Genomic DNA, 19,532 nt, shown 5'->3' with positions numbered 1-19,532 from the left:
GCGGCAGTGGCTGGGGGTGCAAGTCTCAGTCCTGTGCAGCAGGCCAGTCCCGCGGTGACACGGCCAGCTAAATCCTGCATATCCCCTGCTTATATGGTCCTTTTCTAGGAATTGGGCAGCATTGGTTTTGCTTTTTTCTGGCTCCCTCTCCTGCTTCATCAGTCTCATTTACAGACTAACGGAGTGCTGCGGTTATCCAGGAGAGTCATGTGAAAGGAATTGGTATTGCAGGAGGGCAGAAGGTTTTTAGTTAAATGGAAATGAAATCTGAGAATTTTCAAGGATGCTTCCCATCACGCAGGTGCCACTTCTCTCAAGATGGGTGTATTGAGCAAGCACTTTGCATGCCCTTAGGCAGAAACTGCAGCCGTACAGCAGCCGTCCATGCACCCTATCAGTCCAGGAGCGCCACACCTGCACTCGCCTAATGTCCCGCCTTTTCTGTTTCCTCTGCCCAGGTGTTGTCCGGTTAGCAGACATTAGTTTGCAGAACCCAGTTAGCGTGTCCGTCACAGAGGAAGCACAGGGGGCACCGCCCCTGGAGACAAGAGACGGAGTGCCCGGTGCAGTGTCTGGACCCGACAGCTACGCCATCCCGGAGAACCTACAGCAACATGTTGCGGTGGTGCCCAGCAAACTGAGACTCGTCCTGCTGGCTGCCTTTGTGCTGGGCAAGTGCATGGTAAGAACCTTGAGCTCTGGTCCTTTGACTTAATATGTTTCGCATGCAAGCATCACTCTGAAATGTTAGATGTGAGGTGCACAGTTTATTTAAGCAGACTGGAGATGGCTAGCGTGAGCATCATTGCTTAATTATGTTAGGAAATAAATGTAGAATTCTACACACAACAAATCTGTAAGGAAGCAGCCAGTATTTTGTATAATTATTGATTGGGCAGAGAACTCGGAGACTGCAGATGTGTGTCCCTGTAGCACGGACCCAGCTGTGGTGGGTCAGACCGCACCACCGCACCAGCTCTTTAGCGGCTGAACGTCGGCACTGTAGTGGTAAACCTGACCCTCCCCCCCACCACCCTCAAAATGTGAAATCCTTCAGCTGCCAGGATGACCAGTTCTACAGCTGAAAGATGGAATTGTCCACCCAGTGGGCACGATCGGCTCCTCACGGTAGGAAGTTGAGCATTGCTTGCTTTAGTGTTACTGCTTCATCTGTATCAAACGTTTGAGGTCTGCTTTTAGAAGTGGTATAAAAGTTCAGAAACACTGGCCTCCACCATGGAGGCGGCAGCTTTTCTCATTTTGTAGTTGTGAAGTGTGTTGTGCTCTGGTTAGAGATTGTTGCACTGCTTGTTTGTTGTGCTTTTGTAAAATACTTGTAGGCTGGAAATGTGAACTTCTTTTCTTTTTCTGTTTTCCACTTTTTTGTTGAACTCCCTTTGTGGCAGTTCGAGAAGAAGCAGAAGCTGATTGTGTTCTTCCCGAGCTGCGAGATGGTGGAGTTCCACCACACGCTCTTCACCAAAGTCCTGAACACTGGCCCCCAGCTAGAGGGGCCCAAGCCATCCGACGAGACACCTCCACAGCTGAAGTTCCTGCGGCTGCACGGCAACATGGAGCAGAAGGTAAGCAGACTTTGTGGAACTGAGCAAAAAGAGGGCGGACAGTGCAGTGCTCTGGCTGAGGGAACAATGGAGTGTTGCAGGACAAGCAGCTAATCTTTAGAGGCAAGTTATGGGCCAAATCTTTAGAGGCAAGTTATGGGCCACCACGCCCAGTTCCCACCCAGGGTAGAGGTAGACTAGTGACCAGTGGACAAACTGCAGGTCCTCGCTCTTGAAAACCCTTGACAGAGTTGAAACTGTAAAAAAACACTTTGCTTACTGGGAAAGATTTCTCTGGGGTATGAGAACTGTCCTAGATTGTTACCTAGAGTGGACTCCGCGACTTGACGTTCACTGCTCTAGGTAAGCGGCAAACAGGCCTGCTTGTCTGTGTGGGTGTGTTCTCTCGGTATAGTATTCTTTCATAAACAGGTGTAATTTCTATGGTTTTTTTACAAGTATATGTTACCAAAAAACTCATCGAAATATATAAGGGGTGGGGGATAGTTAAAAAAAAAAAATAAAAAAATAAAAAAAATAATCACTAGGAGGTGGGGGATTTGGGGTGAAATCCCCCAAAAAGAAAAATCTATTTTGACTGTTTTTTCGGTTAAAAAAATACTCTTTAAAAAAAAAAAAACATTGAATTAACACCCGTCGATGAAATGACATATAACCGTTCTATGTTCTGCTACTTGTACTGCTTGCTACAAAAACAGCAGATGATTTAAGTGTAGGAAGGTTTGACCACGGGCTGCAGTGTCCGTTCCTGAAGTTGAAAACTGGGATACTTGGTCATGCCTGACTTTACAGGCACCCCACCTACCTCCCGTACCACATAAAATAGCTCAGTGGGTTAATCCCTGGTGTTGGTTATCTATGTTGCACATTTTTCGAGGGTTTGAATCCTCATGGGTCCAGGGAGAATTGTATCTTTCTAAGGCAGTTCATAGAATGAGCAATACTCTGATGTAACAATAATATGTGGTATTTACAGAGCTACGAGCCCAAGCACAATATTGCTTCTTACAGCCATATTCAGGGTTTTATTTAGTTGCGAGATATGGAGTCGTCCAGTGATGTTCACCCAATGCAGGGCTTACTGATGTGCGCTTAAGCGCAGATTCTAGACCCCTGTATTCGGTGACTAGGACTGGTGCCCTCCTCAGTTGGCAAAAGCAAAATATGGGAGCGGGAGTGCACTGCTGTGTGGTTTGAAGTTCGGAGAGAGATACATTTTTAGAAATCCAGATTTGGATTTAGTGGGGGTGTTTTAGTTTTGTTTCAGGTGCAGGCGGGCTATTGTCACACGACCACTTGGGACACAAATTAAGACCAAAACCAGAACTGCGTATTACTAAGCAGTAAGCCCAGATGCACTCTTGGAGAACCTAAGTTCAATAATTCATTTAACACCACAATAGTAATAATACTAATAATGATGATAATAATTTGGATTCACTGTGTAACATCAGGCTTATATTGATGTGTTTGGCTTCATAAAAACCATTCAATTCAATGGTACTTCTTCAGTCAACGTAATAGCAATTATTTCAAATGAAATTTTAGATACAATAGACCAGAAATGTCAAAGAAAGGACGTTTTAATTCACCCATCATCCTTTTTTTTTTTTTAAATTGAAATTTCCCAACAAGGATATTGACAAACAATGTGTTATATACATTTGTTCCGCATGACATGAACCAACATCAAGTCATGCCATCATTACTGTATGTCGTAACAAACGACCAATACAAGCAAAATCAAGTGTATTAGTTAGAAACAACCTTTCATATGTGCATCGGTTCTCGTCTGGGAAAGTTTGTGGGAGTTCTTATAGGATAACAGCTCCCTCCAGGGAAGCCCTTTTTGTAGATATTGCTAAAATAACCAACGTGTTTCGGATCCTATAGATCCATCTTCAGGGTGGGACTTCACTGTTCTTGTGTTCATAAAGGCAAATAGTGGTTTGTATTTTCTTTAAATCTTCCTCTGTGAGGCATTTCGAAAATAACAAGTATTTTAATCTATTTATACATGAAGTTTAACTTCCAAAGCTAAACTATCAAAATAGGGGGTTAAAATATCACTGACCTCTCCCGGGAATTTGCTGTGGTCCGGGATCAAGACCTATTCAAAGGAAAGTGCAACGGTAACTAAAGGCAAAAATCTCGTTTCTAACATGCTAGTCTCACAGAGTTGGAGGGTACATAGTTAACTAAATTAAATCACTCACCCAGTCTTCAGAATGAAACTCTCAGGAGACTGGGAAGTGGCAGGTAGCGGCACGAGAAACCCTAAAAACAGAGTTGGTGTCGATTATTCATGGGTTTATATGCGTCCTATTAATTCAGTGTGTTTAATAAAAGCCGCTCCAGGGAAGGTGTAATGGCCTTCTGTGGCCAGATTCAATGTTAAAACGAAAGGCATGCATAGTGCACTCCGATGTTTCATGGCTCCCAGGGCGACTTCAGGGGGAAGACCGCTCTCGTAAGCTGTACGGAAATTTACTGAGGCTCACCTGTAGAGGTTCTTCACTCCGTGCCGGTTGCTGTAGTGTCCGCTGACCGAATGCCGGTAGCGTTCACTGTAGTCACGGCAACCCCGCGCATGCGCGTGAGGCTCATTCTGAGTCGGTCATGTTGGTATGGGCGCAGGTTCGCCATTGAGTAATCATGGCGACGCACCACGCCATTTTTCCAGCAAAGTTGGTTTTTGTGTATGTAGGCTTATACTTAATGGAAGATTCAATGGTCCTAAGGACCCAGGTATATTCCAAAGGATCGGAAAACAAAGATGTACGTAATTAAAGATACTAGCAAGTGCCTATATATGGAGGGAACACACGATTCCCATGATTCTCGGGCATTCTGATTGTTTACATAAGACGTAATGGATGTGAGTGGGGGCACCACCGCGGCACAAAACTGTAACCGCGTGGTGCTCCCATCTCACATCTGTGTATAAGTCGTTAACTGGTGGTTTCAAAGTAACCTTAGTCTGACGCTCTTCAGAGTCAAAATGGACACGTTATTTGGGTGTAGATTAGTCAACACCAACAGTTACATCTAGTGATCTACAAGAATGATACATCACAACAACATTCTAGGAATTGTTCATCATTACAAGGTACAGAAGGACTTACAAGTTGATAACATACACCTTCAGACAGAGAACATCATATATGTAATATGACCATTTGTCACCCGCTAGGGTGGGCGGGATTGACAAGAAACACATAAGGTCAAACTCTGAATTCATGCCTCGAGGGTTTAGAAAGTCCAGAGGTTCAATCCACAGTATCTCAAGTTGTGCTAATTTTCTTTGCACATCGCCCCCTCTCCTGCCAGTTGTTACTTGTTCAAGGATGACACATTGTAGTTGTGCCACTTTATGTCGTGCCTCTAAAAAATGGACCGCCACAGGGGATTTTAAGCTTGTTGTACGAATGTTGGACTTGTGCTCAGTCCATCTAGTTTTGGCTTTTCTGGTAGTCATACCTACATAGTAGAGGCCGCATGGGCATTTCAATGCGTATGCTACGTTTTGAGCATCGCAGGTGCATGAATGACGTAGCTGTATATGCTTGCCTGAATGGGGATGTGTGATGTAGCTGCCCTTTACGATATTGCCACAGTGCTGGCAATTGTAGCACAGAATTGTTCCTTTGTGTTGAGTTGGGGTACTGGAGGAGGAAATCTCTGCTTTCACCAGACTCTTACGTAGAGACTTGCTATTTCTATATGTGAATGTTGGTAGGTCTGGAAAAAGATGTTGCAATTGTGGATCCAGTTGTAGCATAGGCCAATTCTTCTTGATCGCCCTCTTTATTCTCGTGCTCTGAACCGAATAGGTGGTGACATATACCAGTGGTTCTCCAGGTTTTGTAGGTTTGGGTACCAGTAATGTTTCTCGGTTGATGTTTATAACTTTTTCTGCCACTCCGGAAGTGGGGTTGTAACCTTGCTGTAATTAGTTTCCAATGTAGTTGCCTGATGGACATATTCTGTATTTTCAGAGATGTTCCTCCTGTAGTGCAAAAACTGGCTGAAGGGTACGCTGTCAATCGTCCGTTTCGGGTGAAAACTTGTAGCGAGTAATAAACTGTTCCTATCGGTTTGTTTGGTGTAGATCCTAGTCTTCAATTTCGCTTCCGACACATATACCTCTACATCAAGGAAAGGGATGGTTGTCGTGCTTGTTTCCATTGTAAACCTGATACGTGGATTCATCCCGTTCATCATTGTAAAGAATTCTTCTAACTCCTCTTGGGGGGCCTGTCCAGATACCGAAGATATCATCTATGTACCTCCGATATATTGAAAGGTGCCTCATCCACTTTGGTGATGTGAGGACGTGTTCATTTTCTAAATAGTACATAAAAGCATTTGCATATGAATCCACATATCAGGTTTACAACGGAAACAAGCACGACAACCATCCATTTCCTTGATGTAGAGGTATGTGTGTCGGAAGCGAAATTGGAGACTAGGTCTACAACAACCAAACTGATAGGAACAGTTTATTACTCGCTACAAGTTTTCACCCGAAACGGACGATTGACAGCGTACCCTTCAGCCAGTTTTTGCGGTACAGGAGGAACATCTCTGAAAATACAGAATATGTCCGTCAGGCAACTACATTGGAAACTAAATTTACAGCAAGAGGTTACAACTCCACTTTGATAGCCGGAGTGGCAGAAAAAGTTAGAAACATCGACCGAGAAACATTACTGGTACCCAAACCTACAAAACCTGGAGAACCACTGGTATATGTCACCACCTATTAGGTTCAGAGCATGAGAATAAAGAGGGCGATCAAGAAGAATTGGCCAGTGCTACAACTGGATCCACATTTGCAACATCTTTTTCCAGACCTACCAACATTCGCATATAGAAATAGCAAGTCTCTACGTAAGAGTCTGGTGAAAGCAGAGATTTCCTCCTCCAGTACCCCAAATCAATACAAAGGAACAATTCCGTGCTACAATTGCCAGCACTGTGGCAATATCATAAAGGGCAGCTACATCACACATCCCCATTCAGGCAAGCATATACAGCTACGTCATTCATGCACCTGTGATGCTCAAAACGTAGTATACGCATTGAAATGCCCATGCGGCCTCTACTATGTAGGTAGGACTACCAGAAAAGCCAAAACTAGATGGACTGAGCACAAGTCCAACATTCGTACAAAAAGCTTAAAATCCCCTGTGGCAGTCCATTTTTTAGAGGCACGACATACAGTGGCACAAGTACAATGTGTCATCCTTGAACAAGTAACAGCTGGCAGGAGAGGGGGCGATGTGCAAAGAAAATTAGCACAACGTGAGATACTGTGGATTGAACTTCTGGACTCTCTAAACCCTCGAGGCATGAATTCAGAGTTTGACTTATGTGTTTCTTGTGAATCCCGCCCACCCTAGCGGGTGACAAATGGTCATATTACAAATAGGATGTTCTCTGTCTGAAGGTGTATGTTATCAATTTATAAGTCCTTCTGTACCTTGTAATGATGAACAGTTGCTAGAATGTTGTTGTGAGGTATCATTCTTGTAGATCACGAGATGTAACTGTTGTTGTTGACTAATCTACACCCAAATAACAGGTCCATTATCACTCTGAAGAGCGTCAGACTAAGGTTACTTTGAAACCACCAGTTAACGACTTATACACAGATGTGAGATGGGGGCACCCCACGGTTACAGTTTTGTGCCGCGGTCGTGCCCCCACTCACATCCATTACGTCTTATGTAAACGATGAAAATGCCCGAGAATCATGGGAATCGTGTGTTCCCTCCATATATAGGCACTTTTTAGTATCTCTAATTTCCTACATCCATTGCAACAGACTAAGGTCACTTAGAAGCCCTCAGTGAACGACCTACACACAGATGAGAGATGGGGTCACCCCGCGGTTACAGCTTGTACCGTGGTAGTGCCCCCACTCTCATCCATTACGCCCTATGTAAACATTTACAATGGCCGTGTATATGGGAATCATGTGTTCCCTTCATATATAGACACTCTCTAGTATTTTTAATTACGTACATCTTTGTTTTCCAATTCTTTGGAATATACCTGGGTCTTTAGGACCATTGAATCTTCCATAGTGAGTATGTCTACATACACAAAAACCAACTTTGCTGGAAAAATGGCGTGGTGCGTCGCCATGATTACTCAATGGCGAACCTGCGTCCATACCAACATGGCCGACTCCGAATGAGCCTCACGTGCATGCGCGGGGTTGCCGTGACTACAGTGAACGCTACCAGCATTCGGTCAGCGGACACTGCAGCAACCGGCACAGAGCGAAGAGCCTCTGTAAACACGTGAGCCTCAGTAAATTTCCGTACAGCTTTCGAGAGCGGTCTTCCCCCTGAAGTCGCCCTGGGAGCCATGAAACATCGGAGTGCACTATGCACGCCTTTTAGTTTTAACATTGAATCCGGCCACAGAGGGCCATTACACCTTCCCTGGAGCGGCTTCTATTAAACACACTGTATTACTAGGACGCATATAAGCCCATGAATAATCAACACCAAATCTGTTTTTAGGGTTTCTCGTGCCGCTACCTGCCGCTTCCCAGTCTCCTGAGAGTTTCATTCTGAAGACTGGGTGAGTGATTTAATTTAGTTAACTATGTACCCTTCAACCCTGTGAGACTAGCATGTTAGAAACAAGATTTTTGCCTTTAGTTACTGTTTTACTTTCCTTTGAATAGGTCTTGATCCCGGACCACAGCAACTTCCTCGGAGAGGTCAGTGATATTTTAACCCTTATTTTGATAGTTTAGCTTTGGAAGTTAACCTTCATGTATAAATAGATCAAAATACTTGTTATTTTCTAAATTCCCCACAGAGGAAGATTTAAAGAAAATACAAACCACTATTTGCCTTTATGAACACAAGAACAGTGAAGTCCCACCCTGAAGATGGATCTATAGGATCCGAAACACGTTGGTTATTTTAGCAATATCTACAAAAAGGGCTTCCCTGGAGGGAGCTGTTAGAGATACTAAAAAGTGCCTATAAGAACTCCCACAAACTTTCCCAGGCGAGAACCGATGCACACATGAAAAGTTGTTTCTAACTTATACACTTGATTTTGCTTGTATTGGTCGTTGTTACGACATACAGTAATGATGGCATGACTTGATGTTGGTTCATGTCATGCGGAACAAATGTATATAACATTGTTTGTCAATATCCTTTTTGGGAAATTGCAATTTAAAAAAAAAAAAGGATGATGGGTGAATTAAAACGAACCTTATCACTGATGAGTGCGATAAACGTTTTTCTTTGACATTTCTGGTCTATTGTATCTAAAATTTCATTTGAAATAATTGCTATTACATTGACTGAAGAAGTACCTTTGAGTTGAATGGTTTTTATGAAGCCAAACACATCAATATAAGCCTGATGTTACACAGTGAATCCAAATTATTATCATCATTATTAGTATTATTACTATTGTGGTGTTAAATGAATTATTGAACTTAGGTTCTCCAAGAGTGCATCTGGGCTTACTGCTTAGTATACGCAGTTCTGGTTTTGCCCTCCTCAATTGGTCCACGAAAAACTCCATGTTCCAGGATTATGATCACACTATCCTAGAATGTGCCCCCAATTTTTCCACTAGTAACCCAGGCAGGACAATGTTGGGAACGTTTCAGCTCGTTTTCCACTCTTAATAAAATAGTTATGATTTGCAATTTATCTGGTGTTGCCAAGCAACCCTCTTGCAGAATTCATCTGAGCCCACTGGCGAGTGTGACCCATGGGTTTATGAACCTCTCTGCTGAAATTCAATATCGGGTGTAGACTGATAACCCTAACAAAGCTAGGAACGCCATTTTCTGCACAGAGGGGTCAGTCACTGTGTAGCGTTTTGCTTCTGGGGCTCTTAAGAGGTCCTTAAGGTGCTGGTGCTTTGAATGGTTGACGGGACGTTAGGCAAACTAGCGTTCTTAGGCTCAAAACAGAGCTGTTTAAGAGCTTGGTGTTGGGACAGGAGGCGAAGCTGTGGAGGTGCAGTCCAACAGCCTGGCTGACTGACGGCCTCTTCCTTTTTTTATTTTATTTTATTTTTTTTAAATTAAGAACATTGCTAAGGCTGAACAGGATTTTGTCTCAGGTACTCGTGTGGGGTGGGGTGCTGGTTTTATCCCCTGTGGGAGTTGGGAGGAGGGAATAGAAGCTTTCTAAATTCTTCTTTTGGGAGGATGTAGAGGAGCAGATGCACATGTCATTTATAGAGCCCACCTCCCTCACCTGCGTCATACTGGAAGACCAGCAAGCAAGCACTGCTTGACAACTGGTTAATCCCAGTACCACATCGAAGGTATGAGAGGCGTCATGCGCTCGGACAACAGTATCGAATGTAGCCTCGAACTGAGGCAGTAGACGGATGCCTCCAGACACCACTGAACATAGAAGATCTAGAAGTTAAGTCTGACAATGTGAAGTGACGTCATGTAGAAGAGAAGATATGCAGGCTCACTAAAACCGGTGTATGAACGTTTTATACGTTTTAAAGAATGAAGATGTGACTGAAGTAGCAAAGTAAACACATATGCAAATATGAAACAAACCATATACACATAGAAGATGAGTAACAAGAAATGTAGTAGATGTATATATGCAGAAACACAAGGTGGATAAGACGATGTAGAAGCTTGCTGAAGTAAGAAATATAATGCTGGTAAAGCAGCCATGTTGATAAAATGGACTTTGGCATTGTATAATAGTAAACCAGAAGCCTTGAGGATAGAGACCAAGGCTGCAGAGCTGATAAGTGCAGGAATACAGATCTGTGCAAGAACAAAGGATATTTGCTTGGCTCAGAATCAAGGATGTTGCAGCAAGAAGCAACTGCAACGCACAGATTCGAAGAGGCTAAGCCATGTACGTAAGACCTATTTCTCTTAGATTAAGCAAAGGAGTGAACATTTGCGAGTGCCAAGTATTTTACAATCAAAGATGCAGGATGGAGCATCCAAGTCTCCAGGGGCCAAGAAGAGTAATGGCACCCAATCTAATGAAATCATTTGGCACTAAATAAAAGGACAGAATGGACACAATCATGGTCTCCTCACACGTGGTGCAGGAACAGAAGACAAGGCCTATTCATGAAGCTCCAGACGAAGGTAGCAAGGTCACCTACAGAGAAGAAGCTTGATTTAGGGCCCAACCGATGAGATAGTAGGCTAATTAGCTAAGAAAAGCAGTTGTCTGACATTGTTCCCTTGCACCTTGGTTTCGTTTACTTGCTGGAAACGAGCTGAATTTCCAAGGTTTGAAAGAGTGCCAACCAGTCATGAGGGCCTATGTGATGGTGAACCATACATTGTTGCAGAAGCCTATCCCCTGCTGTTATGCTATTATCAGTATTTTACGTAGTTTGATGTAGTACAAGGTGTGCCTACCAGTTAAGGGGCATCCAATTATAATTGTTTAAAAATATCCAATGATGATACTAACACCTAAATAGACTATAATCAATCCCTCCGCCCGATAGGTTTTCACTGTTTGCCACATAGGATGACGTCATAGCTGATGTACATTATGGTATAAAGCCTTTTGTGTAACACGAATGCAGAAAGCACCAATCATTCACATAACTGACGCGAAAAGGCAAAGATTTCCCAATAACTCCATATGGAAAGGCAAACCTGCCTTGACACCTTTGAGCTGTGTAATGTAAGGGTGTGTCTGGTCATGGGTTTAGTCCGCATTGGCCATAAACTGTGACACTAGTTGAAGGTCACCAAATTAGACAAAACAATCGCATTAATGACCATCTGCGACAATTCCCCCTAATTTATTGAAAAAAGCGGGGCTCCTTTTGAACCTAAAATGGTAGTTGGGCATCAAAAGCTCACTGAAATGGACTTATGACCCAGCATATGGAGGAGTTGATAATATAGTACAAGATTTGATGAGACCACAATTTAATATGTTTGTGTTTTCAAGTAGAAGGAAATATGAGTTGTGATCGAATCCTGAATGATTATACAAGCAATAGATTTGATAGTTTTGCGAATCGCACATCTCGAAGGGAATAGAATTCTAAGGGGGTTCAAGTCGATAAAGAATATTGACTACCCATACAAGCATCTGATGAAACACAAGAAATCATGTATTCGTCGGGTTGACACTGAAACCTGACTAACCAACTATATTCTTTAGGTCGTCTTCAGGGCATTTAATAGCGGCCGAAACACATATTGGCAACCCAGTATAAAAATATATATAAATAAGTCTGTTTGTGAATCTGCTTAGATCACATGCTTTGCATATAGTGTGACATCTAGTGGAAATCGCGCAGTATTGCATCTTTTTTTCAAAGATCGAAAAGGGACGTCGACATTGGCGTGACTGTAACACTATCCCTAACGTGTAGTGTACCCAAAATCCTTCACGCATCGAGGTCCCACAGATTGTTTTTTTCCACCTATCTAGTCGGTCGCACATAATGCGGCGCTCGTAAGTTTTCTATTGCTGTTTCCTATTTCTTCAGCAGTTCGCTTACCTTCGGCGACTCCTCAATGGCTGTTCGACACCTGATTTTGTCTGTTGACGATCCATCCAGTGACTGCTCTGCGACTTTTCCACGCATTATTGGCCGCTCGGCCTTTACAGTAGGGAGAATGGGGACCTGTTCGTACTGTCTTCTTTTGAGAATGCCTTTTCCTCACCCCTTCTTTCTCCTTTCCTTTGGTCTGGCTACCGTTTCCCTCTGCTATGGAGAAGACGCCATTTAAATTCTGCCTGTCTTGCAACGGCAAAGTCCCCTGGTAAGATACCCATCATCGATGTAATCGGTGTCTCCCTCCTAATCACGACGAGCATAACTGTAAAGCCTGTAAGCTCTTTAGCCCAATACCCAGAAAGACGGGCGTATGAAATGATGGGTGGCCTATGCTGTGCAGGCTGCGAGTCACTCTCCCGCTGTTGCCTCAGATGGGTCGGTCAGCAGCCGAGGCTCCGACCTACGGGGGAGCTTGAGGGCTTGATAAGCATGCCACCGGCGGTGCCATGGGGGAAGACACATCCTGGAGACAAAGACACACACGCACCACCTGCTCTAGCACACACAACCCCTAGCCTTCCCTCTGCTGAGCCGTTGAACGCTTCTATGACCGCAGGCCTGTGAAAGTCCTCGGCGGGGCATTCCAAACCACACGTTTGGACGCCCTCTGCGCACATGCCCTTGCAGCCTTCACATGGCGGTAAACCTGCTTCTGTATCGGGCACGCCCACTAAATCTATGGGCTCCGACGCAGTAGCATCGAAAGCCACAGTGTCGTCGGAGGACGCGTTCGTGGTGCACCCAGACAGGTCCACTCTTCGGGAAAAGTTTTCCAAAGCGGTTTCACACATTTTGGACCCCAAGAAAGCCTTTCTTTCCGATGAGGACTATTCTTCTGCATCTACTCCTCTTTCTGAAGCCCTGCACCAGGACCCAGTCCCTCCTGCACGGCCGTCCCTCCCCACCCCCCCTCCTGAACATTTAGACTCCTCTGAATGGACCAGGGACAGGTTTGTATTAATGAAATGGTTAATTAATTAATTTCTGGTGCCACTTAGATGAAGTTTTGAAAAGACATAGGGATGTTGACCCCCTGTCCTGTCCCTCCTAAATCGGAGGCTCCACTCCCCAGGTGCTCAATTCTCATCCCTGGTTGAATCCCAAGTGGATTTGTTACTAGATGACCCAGGTGACCCTAGTCAAGACATTTATTATGCCCAAGACACTGGCCAAGACCAGCAAAATCCTACTGATCAGGCCCCCGATTGGAACCCTGTAGATGACCAGGGCATGTGGCCTACTACTCCCCCTCATGACTGACCCAGTAAACATTTGTCTGGACTCTCCTCCTCCTCAGACCAGAGACTTGCCTATTGATGACACGATGAAGTTGAATAACCTTCTAAAGAGGGCTGCTGACCATTTTCAAATTACCACACAACAAGCCGTCCCAGATTCGGACTTCATGGAAAATATCCTTAAGGAAAAGACTCCTGATCAGCTAAGCCAATCACTTTGTTGAACTCAATCAAAAAGCGTCTGGCCCCTTCATTACTCGCACCATCCTTCACACGTGCGGTTAATCCACATGTGGAGAAAGTTTTCCGCCCGGTTCCTTCGAAACTGCTGTACATCCGGGGCCATGCCAACCCAGAATACCTAGTCGTCACTACTACACGGAAGAGGGATGGGGTACCACTGTCCTTGTCGGAATACCCTCCTGACAAGTACAGCAAGTAACTGTGCACCCTTGGCAAGTGTGTAACCTACTTTGCTGCCTTCTCCTCCAGAATAGCCAATAATACCACCCTCCTATCGAGCTATAGTGACGCTCAGTGGGGTCACATCCAAGAGGGCCTCCAAGAAGTCCCAGAACCGTTCGCACCCGCCTTTTGGCCGTGGCTACGGAAGGACGGCAAGTCGCCACGAATATTCTTAAAAATACCTTGGACTCTGCTGAAACTGCAGGGCGTGTCCTTGTCCAGGGGACCCTTCTCAAAAGCCACGCCCGGCTAAAGAAATTCAGGCTTTAAACCAGAGACCCAAGTATCCTTGATCAGCAAGCCCGTGGAGGAAGTCAACCTTTTCGGGAAAGCGGTTGATGAGTCTCTGGAGACCTCCAAAAAAGAGCACAATACTTAATAAAATCTCGACCAAGCCCTTCGTCCACCGGGCCAATTTCAACACCTGCTGGGCCTTTTCGCAGGCAGTCCTTCTCCCACTCTTCCCAGGGACAATATGGTTCAGCGTGCTCCAACTGGACCTCTGGACAGAGCTCCCAGTGGATTCCATTCCCCTCAACAAAGAGTATTTTGTCGGTGGGGAAAGGCAGAGGCAGAAACTCTGCTTCCATAGGCTCCCAGACCTCCATCGCCAAGTGACTGGGCAGTACAGGTGGATCACATCAGGTCAGTGGGTACTCAAGACCGTCGCCCATGGGCACTGCATCAAATTCCTCCATCGACCCTGCTGCCATCCACCCGTGAGCAGACGACTCATCAGACCATCTGTGCATCCTGTTGGATGAGGTCCAGGTCCTGCTAGAAAAGGGCACCATCAAAGTCGTCCCTCATTTCCAGGTAAACAAGGGTAATTATTCAATATACTTCCTTGTACCCAAAAAGGATCCAACCATGCACCCTGTTTTAGAGCTATGTCCTGCAAATGGGTATGTCAAACCTCCGAAATTCAGGATGACAACTGTTCAGGAAGTAATCGTGTTGCTCCGGCAGGGGGATTACATGGCCACATTGGACATGAAAGATGCATACTTTCATATTTCAATGTTGCGAGCACACAGAAAGTACATCTGGTTCAAGATAGAGGACAAGCACTATCAGTCCAAGGTTCTCCCCTTTGGCATTGCCTCAGCCCCAAGGGTGTTTACAAAGGTACTAGCGTTAGCGGCGTCTCACCTGGGCAGGCAGTCCAGCCATGTGCACCCTCACCTCGACGACTGGCTCATAACCAGAGACTTGTACGGAACATGCCTGGGAAATACCCAGAAGACAGATCTCCTATTCAATCTAGGATTATCTATAAACGAGACGAAGTGCAATCTGGTCCCCAGCCAAGTCAAACAGTTTCTGGGGGCCCTGTTTCAGACAGGAGACTGGCTCATCTTCCCCTGCAACAAGAGGGTTCAAAACATGCTGTTCCAGATCCCCCATTATGTACCCTGGTAACCATTCGCAAGGCCATGTGGCTGCTGGGGATGATGGCTTCCTGCATCTTCCCAGTTCTTCACGCTCGTTTACGCATGCGCCCCATGCAGGAGTGGCACTCGAACCAATAGTGTCAGGCCAGTGGGATGATCTAGTGGTTACCTCAGCAGCCCTCATTCAGTCTCTGCAGTAGTGGTCAAAGGAAAGCCTTCACCACCCCCGCAGTTGAGGCCACTCTGGCCACTCTCACCACAGACTCATCTCTATTGGTTTGGGGAGCGCACAGCGTAGCATCCAATTCCATCAATCTGTTCAAAGCACCGAAAGCCTTCCAGGCTCACCTTCAGGGGAAAACAGTTCTCGTCTTTACAGACCGCACCACGGCCATGTACGACCTGAACAAACACGGGACACTCATTCTTTAGGGCTGTCCAGGATATCCAAGAACATCTGCAAATGGTTGCTCAAACACGACACGTTCCTTCTATCAGAACATGTTCCAGGGGAGCACAATCTTCTGGCAGACGTGCTCATCCGAGATCTTGACTTACCCGTATTGCACGTGTTTGGCTTGCAAGAGCACATTGTACTCCATGTCTTTACAGAATGGGGTTTCCCAGAGATTGACTTGTTTGCAACTCTGGCGAATGCTCAATGCACAGATTAGGCCTCCAGGTACCCTCAAACGCTCCAAAGAGAGCAGTCTCTGGATAACATGGTCTGGGAGATTAGCCTACGTCCCCTCCAACCCCTGACTCCCCTTCTCAACAAGATAGTGTACAAGATGCACCATGAACCAGTCACAAAGATCCTTGTGGCGCCCTTGTGGGCCTTGCAACGGTGGTTCACCCACCTCATGAGGATGTCCGTCCCTCCCCTACCCCCCAGGAAACTGTCATGCCCGTACAACATGCTATCGCAAGACCAAGGTGAAACGCTGCACCTGTGTCCCCAGACACTGAATTTAGCAGTTTGGTGCCTGAAATCATACAGTTTGGTCACCTCCAACTCCCTCAGAGATGTATGGACATACTCGGGAAAGCACAAAAACCCAACACCGGGTACTGCTATTCCAATAAGTGGAAACACTTTATCTGGTGCAATGGTAAGAACGTCAATCCCAGTGACTGCTCCCCCAAAGATATTGTCCTGTACCTAACACACCTAATAGACTCTGAACTTTTTTTCAGTTCCCTAGAGGTCCACTTGGCTGCTCTGTGTGTATACCACGTCCCAGCTTAATGTTTCCTGGTGGATGATTTCTGTCATTAAGGCCTTTATGGAAGGGGTTAAAAGACTGCATCTCCCTATTTCCAACCGAACTCCCGGATGGGTCTTGAATGTTGTCCTCACAAGATTAAGGCGGCCTCCTTTCGAACCCCTCTACTATAAGACTGCCTTCTTAGTGGCCATCACCTTGATAAGGAGAGTTAGTGAACTGCAGGCCCTTTCAGTTCAGGAACCATTTGTGACTATTCACAAAGACAAGGTGGTTTTGCGCACACACCAATGTTTGGTGTCTAAATTCATCTAGAAGTTACATGTGAACCAATCTATCGAACTTCCCACTTCCTTTCAAAATCTCACTAACTTGGCAGAAAGAAGCCTCCATACACTAGATGTGAGGAGGGCAGTAATATGCTACCTTAAAAAGACTAAGCCACTTGCAAAGACAAACCAATTCTTTGTCTCTGTGGCAGCTGGTAGAGAAGAGGACCCTGTCTCTAAATCAGCTAATTTCCAAATCATTTGTAAATTGCATCACACTGTTACTCTCTTGCCAGGAGAGATCTGCCCTTCACACCTAGAGCACTCTCTACTCGGGGCACTGGGGCTTCCATAGCATTAATTGCAAATGTTCCTCTTGAATCCATTTGTAAAGCAGCAACCTGGAGTTCTGTACACACCTTTACACAGCAATACTGCCTAGATACACACTCTAGGTCTGAGTCTCAGGTGGGACAAGTGGTGCTAAGACATCTCTTTGCCACTGTTCCTTCACACATCCCACCACCATCTTCGGGTACTGCTTGCTAGTCTATGCACAGCATATGATCTATGCAGATTGCCAAATGTCAGAAGACATGCATTACTCACCGTTGTATCTGCTTAGATTCACATGCGCCCACCCTTCCTCCCCTCTTGGAGTAGAAGTAACATAAACATCTTACACCTTCTTTGTTCTGTGTTCACGCCTTTGTAAGGCTCCCTCACGGCAGACCAAAAACAGGTGGGACCTCATGCCCATGTCGATGTTCCTTTTTAAAAAAGATGCAATACTCTGCGATGCTTTTCAATAAATTATGGTGCGGTGGTTCGCAGATGGTCAATCTACTTTACAAAAGTACATAGGTCTTCCTTCTACAGAGAGGTTAGCAGAAGGAGAGGCTAGAGTGTGTGGGGGTGTGATGTCTCATAAGGGCTATACCCTAGATGGTCATCCTTCTCTCTGGGGGATAGGGAGTGAGTCCGTCCTCATGAGTTCCTCCCGCATTATACAACCCCCAGGGAGACTATCGAGCTGCAGCCTCACCTTCCTGGCCTCATGGGAAAGGGCTCCTTCTCGGGGAGAAGTGACGGCATGTAGTGAATAGTCACAGTATGCAGACCATTTTTATCAGACAAGCACCCCTTGGCTGCCTGTACTGTATCAAAGGGATGCGGTACACCAAAATGTTTTGTCTTGACCAAAAAAATACTTTCAGTGTCATGTTGACAACATCAGCTGTTTTGCTCCCCATAAACTGAATTGTATAACTGCTGCAAACTCTTATGTGGGGTGAAGCACCTGGCCCTCCTAAAGGGAACACTGTGCTTAACAGTTTTAGAATAGTTTTCTGGCTTCATTGCAAAAGTATATTTAAAGGTAGGCGAGAACGATTGGATAACTACTTTTGCAAACTCCGCTTGCTACCCATCAATTGCACACCTGACGGCGGAGACACGAAAACAAAACCACTTCCAGGCTACCTAGAAAAGTTTCCGAATAGATTCTATCATGACCAATTTCTTAGAACATGTCTGAAACTCTTACCAACAAACGAAGTCCTTGCAATTCGAGCTAAATCCAACCAGCACCTTTGCTGATTTTGCAGAGAAGACCGTGTAGAAACATTGAAACATCTTTTGCTACACTGCCCAGGTTTAACTGGTGACAGAACGAAACTACTCGGTCAGCTGATATCAAAGTTCCCCTCACTTGACACAGAGGACTGCTGGGCCATCCTGATGAGTGGAGGAAAAACTTCACTCGTGATAGCAGTTGTCTCGTTTACGGACAAAAGAATCAAACAAAAATAGGGAGACTGGACGATTGACCTCATTGTATTTTATTTCGAAATTGGATGGAATTTTATACTCTTTGCTAAAAATTGTAATCAATTAAAGCAATTTAAAAAAGTATATTTAGTGCCCCATATCCTGCTAAACAGTCCATGTTTAAAAACAAGCCAACCAAGCAGTTTGTTTAAGTAACTAGTCCTACAGTTCTGAGGATACAAGTGCACTTGAGTTGGATACTAATGGTGCTAAATCTGCTGTGACAGGGTTCAAGGTTTTGTCCAGCGGATCACATCCAGATGTCTGCAGTGTGGACACGCTTCAATTTGTACATTGCTAATAAAATGCCTATATTTAACAGCACTTTAAATAAGGGGTGGTTGGCATACGTCTTTTGTTAGGTAAGATTTTTTTTGCTGCTTTCCTCCCATAGAATTATATGGGACACCCTTTCTGTTTTCTTGTTCTGGACCCTCTCCTGAAGTTTTAGGTCAGTAAAGCCCTCTGCTTCAATTCCCTTTCCTGCTTTGCTCATTCTTAAGAGGAAACTGACTAGTGCCTAAAACTGTCAGTACTGAGAGACTATGGGCTCATTACGGGGTTGCCAGTAAAACCTGCATGTAGGCGGCGGGTTTCCAGCAACTCCGTAATACCCTTACTGCCACCTGATATCCTTGTGCCACCAGGATATCGCAAGCAGCAGCGGTAATGGTAAATCCCCATTTCCATGGCGTCCTGTAGGACGCCATAGAATTGGGGTAACTGAAGCAACGGCACTGTTGCTAATTGTGCCAGTGCTTTAGTGACAACCATGCCCGTAGGTGCCTGAAAACCCGGCAGATCAGGCCTGTCGGGGTGGGGGGGGGAGGAGCTATCCGTGGCCCCTACCGGTATTGTTGCATTATGGCGGTCCAGACATGGTGCCAGTACGTTGCTACCGGCATCCTTATTTCCGGACCGCCATACTTATGAGGCCCTATGTCTCTTTGTGAAT

The 19,532-nt window shown here is 45.2% G+C and overlaps 1 protein-coding gene across 1 annotated transcript in view; it reads left to right on the top strand.

Moving 5' to 3' along the window:
- Positions 1-19,532, top strand: part of DDX31 (DEAD-box helicase 31) — a 468,302-nt gene that overhangs the window by 183,192 nt on the left and 265,578 nt on the right. Inside the window, exons 13-14 of the mRNA XM_069609310.1 lie at positions 459-682; positions 1,407-1,583. Of these exons, the coding sequence (XP_069465411.1) occupies positions 459-682; positions 1,407-1,583 (401 nt within the window). The remainder of the gene's footprint in view (positions 1-458; positions 683-1,406; positions 1,584-19,532) is intronic.

This window comes from Ambystoma mexicanum, chromosome 8 (genome assembly GCF_040938575.1).
Source record: "Ambystoma mexicanum isolate Mex_15411 chromosome 8, UKY_AmexF1_1, whole genome shotgun sequence".
NCBI classification, from domain to species: domain Eukaryota; kingdom Metazoa; phylum Chordata; class Amphibia; order Caudata; family Ambystomatidae; genus Ambystoma; species Ambystoma mexicanum.
This window is presented reverse-complemented; position numbering and strand designations above follow the sequence as displayed.